General features: G+C 33.6%; 1 protein-coding gene across 1 annotated transcript in view; it reads left to right on the top strand.

Annotated features, from left to right (window-relative positions):
* The window catches only part of CALCR (calcitonin receptor), a 114,861-nt gene that overhangs the window by 72,322 nt on the left and 27,348 nt on the right, over positions 1–15,191 (top strand). The window contains exons 6-8 of the mRNA XM_012779651.2: positions 3,815–3,927; positions 7,211–7,302; positions 14,756–14,882. Coding sequence (XP_012635105.1) covers positions 3,815–3,927; positions 7,211–7,302; positions 14,756–14,882 — 332 coding nt within the window. The remainder of the gene's footprint in view (positions 1–3,814; positions 3,928–7,210; positions 7,303–14,755; positions 14,883–15,191) is intronic.

Raw genomic sequence — 15,191 nt, forward strand, 5'->3', positions numbered from 1 at the left:
AAGTGATCCCAACTCTCTTGAGTCCCTACCTAACCCTTTCTGTATAATTAAGTCCACCGTTTAGAAAATTATTTCAGAAATAGTATTTTTCAATCTCCATACAAATTTGTGCAAGTTGAAAAACTTAGGAAGCTTCAAGGGAGGACATGCTATTTCTTCAGGTCTCAATTTTGTCACACTGGTCTGGTTAGAAGTTGGGCTAGGATGCTCCAGTAAGATAAAGGTCCAGAAGTATCAGGTTCCAAGTGGAGTGAGAAACCAGGGGGCTGAAGTTATGTATTTTAGGATTGTCAGGTATTAAAACAGATTGGAGATCTGGAAGATGTCCCATGTCAGTGCTCAGGAGCAATGCAGAGGAATGTATACAGTTGTGTAACAGCCTCAATCGAGAGACTAGGCAGGCATATGGGACTGGAGCATGGGATTGGGCAGGTGCCAATAGTAAGCAAATGAGTCTCAATTTGGCTGAGAAGCTGAGGTACTAGAAAAAAAAAATCCAGTTGCCTGTTACCAGCCCAAAGATTCTGATTTAATTGGTTTGGAGTACAACCTGGACACCAGGATTTTTAAAAGCTCTTCAGCCAAGATGAAACTATAATAAACAAGGAAGAAAGTCTAGATAAGAAGGTAATCAGTACCAGGGAGCCTCAGCCAAGTGCATAAGCACCTGTGCAACTGGGAGGCAGACCACAATATTAGATGAGACTGACGCAGGGAATGGAGGAAGGTGGCTCCCAGAGGAGTAAAACCTAGTGGAAGCCCAGCCCCAGGACCTATGGGTGGCAGGGCCAGAAAAATTCTGTTGCAAGAAACTATATAGAAAATTTGTTCCATTGACATAAATCAACGATTAAAAGGAGGTATAAATCTTAGTTATAAAGGAGGCCCAGATACTGCAACTAAATGTGATCAGCTACAGACACAGCACAGAAGTCTCTGGTAAGGGTGAGATTTGCTTCCAAGAGTAAAGTAAACCTGGGCCCACAAAGGTTGTGTAAATGGCTCTGAAATTCCAATTAGAGCAGAGAAATGAGTCTATGCCTGAGACAATGTCTGGAAGATCCTTTTTGTGCCTCCTTCAAGGGTAAGACCTCATTTGTCCCTGAAATTAAAATTCTACCCCGGTGAGGCAGATGTAATGGAAGTGGGAATACAGTGGGGCTCTTTTCAAAACAGTGCAGGCCCCCCACTTCTGGGAATTTCCATTTTGATGGAAAAGTGGGGATGTAAAGAACGATAGAGCTTTGTGCAGTGCTTTAACTCAGAGCTACATTCCTGGAAACTCTTACTAAATGCTATGTGATGATAATCCTTTAGGCCTTTATTGACTCTTCCCAATAAATGATGCCTCATTAATCTTGATTTGGCAACTACATTAGAGGTAACTTGATTGGCAGGAAGAGCTGCTCTCCAATTGAGGCTACTAGGCCAGTTCCAAAGTAGCAGTGGGCTCTTGCCAAAGTGGCTATGAATATTGACTAAAAGGCATGGTTTTGATCAGCAAAACAGGTTTTCAGGCATTGATCCATCTTTGCAGCCTTGGTTTTAGATAGAACTCTCTCAGCTGGGAGATAAATCCACTTTAATAGCACATCTTTAAAATGTCTATATTGGACAAACTTAAATTCTTTAGGATTTTGTTATTGACCTAACGCTACATCTTCATGATGTACAAAACACATTAAAGAAGTGTCAGAGGTTTCATTTTGGAAAAAAGGGCTTGGTGAAAAACAGATAGTGAAAAAGTGAAGAATTTTATAACTTTATTGGAATTCAAAAGAGGCTGACAGTGTGAAAGAATATGCTATAATGTAAAAAGCAAGACTGAACAACATTAATGACACAGAGCCAGGATGGTCCAAATATGGTTTAAGATAGTGATTCTCAACCTTGATACCCTTTGGAATTGATGAACTCTTTAAAAATGCTGATGCCTGACCCCTCTCCAGATCAGTAGAATTTGAATCTCTAGGAATAAAGCCTGAAAATCTACAAAATTTCTCCATGTGTGTCTAGAGTGAAGAAGCACACTGTACTTTCCCCAGGTCTGTCCATACCTAGTGTATTTTAGAGAGAAACATCAATATCAAAGCACATGCATAGCATCTCCAAGCTATGAAGGGACAACAAAAGCCATGGAGTGAGTCACTGGGGATGTTCAGTTTGGAAAGGAAAAGACTCAGAAAACATAACCCTGTTTTCAAATATTGAAAGACTTTCCAGGTGAAAATCAACAAACTACTGATGGTTGCAACAGTTAAAACCAAGAAATGTCTACATCCAGACTTTAATTAAAACAAGACAAAAAAATACGATTTTCTCTAGTCTTATCTGTAAGTAGAATGAGCTTCTTCAGGAGGAATACCTTTCCTTCTGCACACTGTATATTTTCCCGTACATGGCTACGCAACTTTGGTTGCCAGCAGGCTAAATACATTTTAAAACCAGTATATTGTTAGCAAACAACTGAAATGATACTTGAATAGCATTAAAATTCACTTTATTATTATGATATTAGTCTTCAGTATTTTAATTTGGTACTGGGACTCCAGAAGGTAAAATCCCATAAGTGTTCAAGGTTATCTACACTCCATTCCACTGACCTAAAGAATTATACATAACATTGGCTACAATGTAGTACTTAAATGCTAACCACCTAATAAACAGGTAGAAGAAAAAATTATACTGAATTAAAAAAATATCAATAATGAGCAAGTAAATATTAAAATGAATGTGCTTGCCAAATTTAATCTGAGTTATTCAGATATTGTCTAGTTCTCCAAAGCACTTCTGCAATGTGTTTATTGCCTCAGAGATCAAATAGGAACCCTAGATTGGTATAATACGAAAAGAAATTCTCCCAGTATATTTGTAATGCTCACAAAATTTTTATTTTTGATAATTTCTTAGGGAAAACATTTGTGTTGACAAAGACAAAGAGTTGTACTATGGATAATCCTTTTACGTACAGCTATTTTCTTTTCTAGCCCAGGAATATAGAAGTTAGAATCATGTACTAATACTTGGAGGACACTGCCTTGTTCTAATGGCCGAGGAAACAACTTTTGATGAAAATACTGAGCTGAAATATCACTGATATTTGATAATATTTAAAATAATTTCCATCAGTAGTTTTTGGTTAGTAAACCTGTTAAGAGCTAGTACAAAAATCCTTTTATCAGTTTTTAGGTGAAATTCATTGTTTTTTATTGTGTGCCTGAAACAGATATTACTGAATTAAATGTGAGATTTAAACTACAAGTTACATATTTGTTTGTGTGTTTACTCCAACAATTATTTCAATTATTTTAAATGGAAAAAAAAACTTTTTCAAGTAAAGATGCTTTTAAGCAACCTGTTAGAATAATTGCTGCTTTATGTAAATCTATTACAAAGTTAAATAGAAAAAATTTTAATGAAATTTGCTGAGATGGCCATTGGACAAAATCTATTTAAAGTTTCACCATTGAACACAATGTTTGTAAAAGGGTTAGCACGAATAAGCCCAGAAAAATTGACATTGAAAATTTGTCAGTGATTTTGCTAATTCTATTTGTCGATGATGACCATACTAAGCTCACTTGCATTTTTAAAAAGTGGTTTGTAATGGCAGCATTTTGCATTTATTCATTATCAGAAAGTTGTTTCCTAAAAATCAAAATGAAAATAATTTGTGTAAATGCATGATTCACAGTAGTCTATTCAAGTTCTATAAAGTCATTGTCATGTTGGAATGGCTTTTAAGCTCTAAATTTATTATTTTTCTTCTTGGGATTTTAAGATATTAATGAAATAACTGTTGTTTCGTTAACAGAAAGGGTTACAAGATACTGTGATGAAACAGGTGTTTGGTTTAAGCATCCTGAAACCAATGAAAGCTGGTCCAACTATACTCTGTGCAACTCTTTCACCCCTGAGAAAATCCAGGTAGGTTCTATTTCACATTTCAGTATCCGGTGAGAATATCATTATTTGTACATGAAAATGGATGCGCAACTATAAAATATCTGCTACCAAGAAGCCAAAAGATTTTATGGGAAGAAACCATATGATGACTTGTAAATTCTAGGGACTCTACAAAGTGGCATTAGAGAAAATGACATTTCACTTCTTGTTTGGCACTCGGTGTCAATGGGCATTCCTTGAGCATATGGAATTAGGCCATTCATTGATGCCAAAGGGAATAGTGTCCGTAGAGCAGATGATGGGATTCCAGAAATTGGGCAACATTTCAAGGGACTCTCTAACACCTCCATTTTTCTGGAAGAGTTAGAAATTACAAATTTTTCTTCAAATCCCAAGCTAACAAGAGTTGCCTTCTCTGTTTTGACTATGACCTTAATTTTACTATCAGGCATTGACGGAACCCTAAAGCAGGGCTTCTCGGCCCATTGATCCAGATATGACTGTTTAAATTATTTTCAGGGGTTATTGGTTAGTACCAGCACCTTCTGGCTATTAGATACTTTGAATATGATCTCTGCTCAGAAACATTTTTTAAGGTGGGAGGGGTTGCATGAGAAGAAGATACTCTCTCTTCTTCAGATGCATTGAAAATCTGAAAAGATCACTAAGTCAACAGCCAGCCTTCTCACCTCACAGAGCTGAAAGAAACAGTTGGTCAACATTTAGCTATACAGGGCATTGCTGAGCAACTCTGCTGGCTGCAAAATAAACCAATCATTTCCTTCAAAGATAGGCTGGTATACTAAATAATTACTAAGTTAGAAGCTAAAAGCACATCCCTGCTTTTGCTTGCTATTGAGAAGCTTTGGGAGTATAGAGAACTTCCCTTTTATTAAAAGCAAAGCAAACAACAGCAAAACAAACAAAGTGAATAGATAGCTTGGAGACCTTATGGACACCTTATCACAAACACAGGCTGAGGGGACCAAAGCCAGTTACCTCTTCACAAATTGCTTAGTCACCGCTGAGAGTCACATGCATGTCTACACCCTGGTGGAGAGCTATTTACTTCATAAAGTGTGATTCAAATGATGTCATTTTAATATTTAACCTAATATCTAAATTCCTTAAATGAGAAAGGGATTCCCTGAATGAGTGCTGATCATGATGTTACACAAAAATATTATAATCATGTCAACTGAATTGTCATAAATAGCACAAGTACAAATAAATAATTCTCAGTGTTGCAATGTTTGGCCTCCTCACACACCCTGGCCACATCTGAGAAGAAAGTAAAGAATTTTATGAGGAAATGCTCCCCTCTAGCCACCTAATATAATAACTCAAATTCCCTCCACAAGTCTTCCATATAAATATAGTCACCAACAAATTTGAAGAAACCAACCTCAAATTTATTTTTGAAAAAACAGAACTTCTCAGCCTTGAGAATGACACAGGGATGGCAACTAAATTATGAGCTGTTGATTTAATCTTACACATTTAAACAACTCTATTTCAGAAGAATAAATAGTTTTTTAGAAAAAGAGTGGTCTGAAGGCAACTGAAAGAATATGCATTAAGTTATATGAACTTTTCATAGAAATAAAGTATTCAGAGATATAAAAAAAAATACCAAGAGAGGATAGGGGAATGGACATGCAATTAAATATGGAACTTTAAGTGGCAAGGGTATTCTATATAGTAACTATTTAGAAGGAAGAACTTTTAGAAGATGCTACTCCTGATCCTGTCTAGTGGAAAAGTTAGAAAAATATCTAGAAAATAAATTCCTGGGAGAAAAGACAGGAGGGGAGTATTCGTTGTTTCTTGTTTTTTATTTTTTTGTTTCTTAATTCCTAAATCCCACCCAAGAAAGCTATCTGAAGATTTTATCAGCTCTAGTTATAAATCAACTATTTCAACTTTATTATTGTTACCTGTAAGGATAAAAATGCTGTCAGGAGAGTGTATCAAGAGTGTAGGAGAGTGTATCATTTTCTGGTATCAAGCCAGAAAATGCCAAACAATATGTAAAGCCTGGTCAAATCATATAACAGACATAATTCAGGAAAGTTGATTAGTCTATTTTGACATTCTAAGGCCTAGAAAGGGACTATTTGTTTCAAAACAGCAATAATGCACATAAACAAAGTGCTTTGCACACTTTGAAAGCATTTTAGCTGAATTAGTGCTTCAATCCCAGACTCTTCACAAGGCAATTTACAAGAATCAAAATGTTCAAGGATACAAAAATGCCATATTTATCCTAGGAAGTCAAAGAACTTCATAGAAATTATTCAACTTTTCCATAGTACATTTCCATTCATATCAAGACCCAACAAATTATAGAAGAAACTTAAGACCAGAAGTCAATAGACAAAAATACAACTACAAAATAATACACAAATTATGTTTCATTAAGAAAAACAGCAGCTGAAAATAAAACCCCCTGTTCCAACGGCTTCAAGTCTACTTCAATTACAACTGACAAAATTGACTAAATAATACTAATTGCAAAAGCTAGAGCTAACGTGGAGAGAGAGAAAGAGAGAAACAGAGGCAAACAGAAATGGGTGACTGGATCAATCTCTCCTTTCTGAATGGTAAAATTATATTGTAAGAAAAGGAAAGAGTATGATAACTTGAAAAAAAGATGCTATAATATTATGCATTTTATAAAGAAAGACATTCTTTTGAATCAACTAATACAACACTATGAGAAAAGAAAGAAAATTCACCATGATTGAGGGAAAAAAAAACAAATGTCTGTCAAGAATAAAGTTTTTGGTTTTTTCAACCAAGTAAATATTAGTGACACCATTTTAATCCTAAATTAAACAAAAGCACAGAAACCTACCACCATAGTCTCTGTTCCCTCTATATATTCCTACTGCCAAAAGTCAGGACAATTTGGAAAGTGGGTTATCATTCGGACAGTTCTTTAGGGTAGACATATCTACTGTGTATAAAAGGACACCAGATGTTAAAACTTTCCTGGATTGTTTACTGCGCCTAGAGATAATAATTTTTAACACATTTAAAACTACTTCTGAGTTATGTTTTTGGATGAGATTTAATTCACCTCAAGGAATCTAATTCTTTGAAAATAGGTCAAGAGGTCAATTTATTTTCATAAAATAAGTAAAGATAAAAAAATTTCATTCTCTGAAATATTTGTTATAATTTTAGCAGATTTCTTAAAATAGGAAAACTTTTGTTGATTTATGCTCATATTTAGAAATAGAAACTATTTTTCCTCTTCTATAATCATTCATTTGTTTTTCTAACTTTTCTTTTGTTCCAGAATGCATACATTCTGTACTATTTGGCTCTGGTGGGTCATTCCTTGTCGATTATCACCTTAATAGCTGCCCTGGGGGTTTTCTTCTATTTCAAGTAAGTACATTTATGACATCTGCTTTTCATTTTCTCCTTTAAGTTACTGAAATAAATGGTAAATTCTGCAAGAGCAAGGGTGGAAATTCTACAAGTTACAAAAGACATGCAACATTAGGAGTCATGAAGTAGCAAGAAAAATGAAATCAGCCAAAAGTATGCTTTTTAACCCTATTTTTGAGGAGAACACGATGGAACATTTTCAAAGCCAATATACCTTCTTCCAAAAATAAGACAGTCTTATGAGCCTATAAATACACTGGGAATATGGTAAATGTTTCATTTACCATCACCGTGGATAGTGCTCCTTTAAGTATTGTGGGGAGGATCCTCCACCTTCTTTTATCCACACTCTAAAATTTGGAGGCCATAGCCACAAGTTCAAATGTACCCTGCCTAATTATGAGCTGAATTACAAATGGATTTCGCTAGAAGAGGAAAGGGGCTGGTGAAGCCATGATAGTGGTTAACCAGGGAAGAAAGGTTAAGTCCGGAGTCTCTCTTCTGCCCTTGTCTCATTCAACCAAGATTAAGAAGAATCTCTGGAAGAAGATGGCCATTGTCCTATGTCAATTCTTTGCCCTTACAAACCTAGCAATTTTAACTGCAATTATCTTCTAAGACACTATGAGAAATAAAATTCCAGTGAGGGTTTTTATTCTGAGGCTGTGTCTATACACTTGATTGCATTATCTGTGGCAAAATGATTAAGCTTATATAGTTACTAATTTAATAATAATGGAGAATTTAAAATGTTGATTCTGTTATTTTCAGGAATGATTTCATAATGTATGTGAAACAGTGGCATATGGTTGTATTGATATATTTCCTAAATTTGATGCCATTTCTTTAAATCAAAGGCATGAGGCACTAAATTACCCTTTCATGAGAATTCTAACTTCTCTATTGGCATGGTATCTCTATATTCACTTATACTTTTACATGGTGCTTCTCCTATAATTTGGATTTTCTACATTTTGTTAGGGAGAATGAGATTGACTAGGAAAAATCTTGGTACTCTATTCTTCAAAATGTGGCTAAAAGAATACATTTTGGAGACTTGTTAGCATATGTAAGAATAAGAAATAAACACTCACACAGAGCATGTCTCTAAAAAACTTAATTTAAATGATGCTTGCCTTTAGGTTTTATCATATACAACTATGCTAGAAAAAAATATTAGAAAATATATAAGAAACAACTTGAATACTTTAAAATATGTCATCTTTAGATGATTGTAAAATAGGATCTTTACAGATACTTGTACATTTAAATTAGAAACTGTTATATATACCTTGATCACAACAAATGTTAGTGAAAATAAAGCACTCATAACATAGCCCTAAACTGGATTTCTGGAGTATATTCCCAAATGTACTTCAGAAAATTATTATTATTTTAGAGTAAGCCATGTGTGTATTTTTTATAGATGTATCACAACTCAGTAAATATGTTAGAAGCTGAAATAGATTAAATAGAAAATTAAATAGAAATGAAATAATACATGTAAAGTACCTGGATTTAATATCTGACACATAATAAGTAAAATATAAGTGTTTGATATTGTTATTGCTATTATTATAATTATTATTATTGGTAGTAATAATGTTCATGGTAATATTATACAAATGATAAAGAAAAGATCTTTTGTAAGCTCAGATGACAAATAATCCTCCACACTTAAAAGATGTGGTATGTAATTAAATAGACAATGGTTCATATATAGAGCGAAGGGGAAAAAAAGAATATAAATATATTTATTACCACTGAACTATATGTTTAAAATGGTAAAGATGGTAAATTATATATGTGTACTTTACCTCAATAAAAAATAAATTTAAAAAACAGAATAACAGAATCTTAATTTGATTTTTGTTGAAATATTATCATGGTAGCACTAAAGAAAAACCAAGGGGAGAATAATCACCTATAAACACATCCTTAGCACAACTACTATTATTTTTTCCTTGATCATTTTTTAATCTTTGTCTATATCTTAGGTTAAGATTCTTATATTGAATAAGCAATATAAATGAATAGCAATGTTTTTAACTGAATAGCAAATGATAACATAAATAAACAGAAAGTAAGCTCCTTCCATAAACAGTTTAACATGAGAAAAGATTGATAAGCAAATCAATAAGACATGAGATATTAATTACTAGAATTAGAAGAGTATTTTCAATTATAATGATCAGAATGCAGCAGAGTAATCATGCAACATGATTAATCTTGGAATGTGTCTATTCATTTGTCAATTGCCCTTCACCATGGTGTATAAGTACAACACCAGGGCTCTCATACAATTTTGATTAAAAAGTCTGTCACTAAAAGTCTATTTTTTAAAGTTTTAAAAAATATAATCATAAAAAAAATCCCCCAAATTTGTAATCATGCAACTAAATTAGTAGTCAGGACTTTAAAGGTTAAAAACCATCAAAGGGTATTTCTTAGTTCCTTATTTCTCTAGTCCCTTAAATAAATGATGAGATGTGGGAGCCAAATCAGTAAAAAACTACAAATGTTCTTTCAACTCTCATTTCTGTAGTAAGCCACCAAAGATGGGTGTGCAAAAGTGTGGGCAAAGTAAAATATTTTTCTACTCCATTTAGTCCCAAAACAAAATGATTCTGATTAAACCCTTGAGAGAATGTGGGGGAAGATTATCTAAAAGCATCTGACTTTGTCCTACTATCTCTCAACTCCAAGAACCCACCAAATTGCAACTTAAACCTGGGGAAGGAAAACAAGTCTTATTGATTTATAATCCGAATCTAATAATGAGAAGACAGAAACCGAAAAATTTAAGTAACATTCAAGATGATATGCTAGTCATTTCTGGTCCGCCAATTAAAGATAGCAGACCGCCTTATTAGGATAGTATTTGGTTTAGAACTTATGTGCAGGAAAAATAGTTAGGAGCAATAATAATATGGATAGGAATTAAATATAAACATCAAATTAGTTCAGCAAGCTCTCTCACTACTAGATGCCAATAGTAAATGTCAAGAATAGAGATAAAATGAAGATACCCAAGGGAAGACTTGTTTGGTAAAGTCACATATGTGGGCATTTATTTGAGTTTGGTTCTTGACCATTTTCAGAAAGCTTGCAATAAATTCATTTATCCTATAAGTTCCACTTACAATTTATCAATTTGCATTTCTATAGACCAATCCAAAATACTTAAATGTCTCACTATATTCTATCAAGAAAAACACAACAGAATATTCATTAACATTTATTTTGACTGATTAGTACCCATGCCTTTCTGATTGGTAATATGTTAAATATTCATTACTCTTGCCTAAAAGTTAATTGAAATATATGTTGGAAAACAGGGAGTATCTTCATTGCATCATTATATTGTCTACATTTCATTACATTATGTTGGCCACATTGACAAAAAGTATACATAGGTAATTGTGGAGGTCAAGAAAGAAAGCTTCCACTGGGGAATCCAGAAGGAATGCTGATTCCTCTGCTACTTAGTATTCCTATTATTCTGTGTCACATCTGCATATTGGATGGATACATGAATTTTTATCTTATGCAGTATCCACCATTATACATCTTTGGCAGCCTTCCTGTTCCTCCAGGGAAACCACTCAATCAATTGTATGAAAGATGGCCTTTTATCTTCCAATCCACCACTGACATGACATGACAGACATCAAAGATAACTGTTGGTCATACCATGGCATACTGTTCACCTTTATAGAGAGCAGTAATAATAGGAGATAAGCAAGACTTTTGATTGAAAGGGAATTTCTTGAGGATAAGGATTTTGTGTTAAATCCAAAGGTATAAAGTCCCATGTCAAATAGAAAAGATATGATATATTGTGCTTTGAATTTTTCTAGAAGTTTTAATGTAATCAATTTCAGATCATTCCCTCTCTTCCCCTCAGTTCTCATGTCTGTCATGAACAGTGTATGATACCTAAGTAAAGGAAAACTTAAAGGTGAACTGGGAGATATAATTCAGCTTGTATAAATTACAAAAATGATTCCTAATTTATATCATTCCATGTACCAGTAAATTTATAACCACTTTTATTTGTATCATTATTTGCTACTCTTCTGATTTGCTTTGAATGTGACTATAATTATGCTGTCTTATAGAGGAGTGAATACTCCATTTTCTCACCCTGTGATATATCAAACTGATTTACACTATCTACAAAACTCAAAGCAAATATCAAATGCCTTCTCATACAACTACAAGCTCCCAAAAAGTACACACTCATACGGATGTAGGGTACTAATAATTTGAAACAAATTCTTTAATGTGAAATATTTATACCAAATAAACCACCACCAAGAAAATGGCTTTTTACTTTAGCTTTAAAAGATGACATCTTGAGATTCATCCTCAAGGAAATCATTATCTCCTCCTCATATATGAATGACACCTTGGTTGGACCTAGACAGAAGATTATGTTGTCTTATCCTCCCACTATTAAAGAATCTATAGTACTTATGGTTTCCCATCACTCAAATAACAAGCAATGTTCTGTTCATCCAAATGTGTATTTTTTTAACCAAGGGAATAAAGTATAGCTGACCTCAGGTTTAAGAATTTCTACTTAAGACATTTCAGATCAGACATGAAAATGTTGTCAGCTTCTCTCATGTTCATTTAAGCAACAGGATATTTGTATTGATTTTTTATGTTAAATTTTTATGTTATATTATGTTAAATTTTTATATTAAATTTTTTATGTTAAATTCAGTTAATCCTTTTATGTTAAGTCCCACTGTAGTTATTACAATAAGTATAAATAAACAATTATGTAGTGTATAAAGCTCCTGAAGACAGAAGCTGTCTGTTTGTCCTCCAGTGTATTCCTGGCATCTACCAGAAGGTCTGGATCATAGTGATTACACAGTAATATGTGTTGGATTATTGAATGAATTTTAATAAATTTAAAGTACTTTTAACTCACTTCAAGAAGGTGATTGTAAATGTCATCAAGTAGGTATAATAAAATTTTGAAAACTCAATGAACAAAAATTATATTAAAACTTTTACAAAACAGAAACTCATATATTAGTCATATTTCTCCTTTGGAGGCTAGCAGTTTATCTAGTTTTAAGCTGCCATTTTCTGTATGTTCCCAGTGAAAAATGTATACATGTTTTATATATGTATGTATACAGTACTATATATATATATTTTAGCTAGTATCGAAAACAGGATAGTGTTCAATATTTATTAGTTAATAACTAATTTAAGAATTTGGCAAATTATAAGTATGATGCAAAGTATAAACCATGAAATCATCTAGCATTTAATGTAATTCTTTGATGGACTGTAAAATTTCTTAGTGACCACAGCTCAAAGAAGAAAATTTTTCTTACATACATTTTGAAATTCAAAATGAGTATTAAGCCCTGTGGTGTGTCAGGCATTGTTCTAGGTGCATAAAATAAATTCCTTTAGCACTTTCATTTTAGTGGGAGGAAAGGAGAAAATAACAGGCAATAAACTAGGTGATGAGTGTTAAGAAGAGAAATAGGGCAGGGATACAAGGTCCAGAGTTACGGTAAGCTGGAAGTGGGGAAAGTATATTTTACAGGGTGGTTTTGTTTGCACAGGAGAATGAAGTTAACGAAGTCCTTTAAGCTAATGTTATACACAGCAGATGATTGAATTCCACCAATCAAAAGAAAAGCAGGCATGAGAATAGCAGTGCTGTATGATACATTCATTCATACTCCTTAGTTATGGATAATGTCAATTATCATCAGTCTAAACCAGGCTGAATCGAATAATGAGACCATAGATATTTATCCCCCAGTGAGAAGAATTATAAAATGCTATTGTGACGGCATTGAAAGTAACAGGTCACAGGGTTCAACACTACTAACTGCAGCAGTCATGAGGTGGAAGAGTTTATGCAGTATAAGTGGGAATGTTTTACACAAATAAGTTTTTCTTTTAATTTAAATTTAAACTTGAAGCCTACCTTTAGTGCTATTGTAAAACTGATTAATTTGGTTTATTTAGAAGATTTCTATACTTCTAAATAAAGTAGTGCATAGTAATGTGTGTATTTGAATGTGTGAAAGCTCTTCTCTGAACCCCATCTTTAGCAGGGGGTGCCTCCTGGATATAAACTCTGCATTTTATCCATGCTCAACATGTTGAGATTTTAAAAATATTACTTATTAACTATTTACTAATGTTTATGCTTCCTGAAAAGTTGAAAAATGTAGCTGTGAATAATCAAAATGTGCTCTAACAGATGCTGTTACTACTTAAATTTGTTTTTTAATATAGATAATTGACAACTCATTTTCCTTTGAGTTGGAATTATAGGAAAGCATTGTCAGTAAACCCAGGCCATTTCCATATTTCATCTTTCCTCACAATTTCCCTTTCAAAGTTCCTGGATCCTTACTTTACTCCATGAAGATTTTTTTAGGAATAGTTAACTGTGTTGAGTCATTGACATCATTAGCTGCTGTTTTAACCTTTTGCATGGTGAATGACATCATACTAACATTTTTTTAACTGGATCAAATATGGTAAATACAAGATTTTTATTTGTCCAGAATAATAATTCCAGTTTTGTTATAGTCGTGATGCAAGCTTTCTCCATTGCATAAAAAAAGTAAAATAAGACATTCAAACTAGCGTTTGTCTATGTGCACATTCACACCAATGCATTAATGTACAAGTTTACACAGTGGAGGAGAAAGGAACAAAAACCCCACCAACTTACTTAGTACCCAAAAGGTGGGAAATGACCATACCTAGAAGCAGCAGCACTTGGATTGGTCTCATGGGATCCAAACCACAATATGTCTCATAATGAGACTGAATTTGAGCCTATTTAAAATTCTCTGCCTGTGTCTGAGCTCAACCATCTGGAGGGGGTGGAAAAGAAGAATTACAATGACGATTCCAGTTGGAATATGAGATCTAAGAAGATGTTAAAAGAAATAATGGAAGAGAAGAATGATGGGAGACCTGAAGCCTGTGTATGTAATGGCTCAAGGACATGCATTCAATACCTTGTCACTGGCGGCCTTGGTTCTGTGACCCTATTAGCCACATATTTTCTGCCTGGTTGCAACAATGAACAGTAGACTTTTCATTATAAGCACACTCCAAACCCTAATGGTTCTCTTCTAAGAGCCCTTCTCTTAATTAATTCTACATCATTTGTTATAATTTAAAATGATTTTATCACTCACTCTTTCTGTTATCATATGAAGTCACCCTGAGGACCAAAGACTATGAGCTGCCGTGACTGGAAAACTGTTTTTAAAGCTGTTTTAAAATGTTAGGCAGAAAAGCAGTACTGAAAGATGAAACCTGCCTCACTTATTTCTATATGTTTCTGTTGCTAAAGAAAACATGAAAGATATTAACGAAATGGTTTTTTTCCAGGTACTTCAACATTTTGGCACTAGCTAATGCTTTCTGGTACTTTTCCTTCCAGGAGACTTGGCTGCCAAAGGGTAACCCTGCATAAGCACTTGTTTGTGACTTACGTTATGAATTCCATCATTATCATCGTCCACCTGCTTGTGGTAGTACCCAATGGAAATCTTGTGCGAAGGGACCCGGTAAGCACAGCATGGTTTTGTTTTCACTTTTATTTTAAAGGCTGGAATGTAAATAGCAAATAGAGTGTTAATGTTTGACTTAAATAGATGTTTACATTTACATGTGTAATCATATTTACTTCTACAGTCTAGTTTTGCATTAAGCAAGGTGTACCATTCCTATGTCATTCTTGGAAATAATTGTTGCATGCTATAGTATAGGGCTTGTAATGATTGAATTGTAAGCAAATAAGAATCATACAACATATCATGAGTTTTTATGACTAATCGGTGATTTATTAACATCTATGGTAAATGTACTGAGTATGC

This window comes from Microcebus murinus, chromosome 9 (assembly GCF_040939455.1).
Source record: "Microcebus murinus isolate Inina chromosome 9, M.murinus_Inina_mat1.0, whole genome shotgun sequence".
Taxonomy (NCBI): Eukaryota; Metazoa; Chordata; class Mammalia; order Primates; family Cheirogaleidae; genus Microcebus; species Microcebus murinus.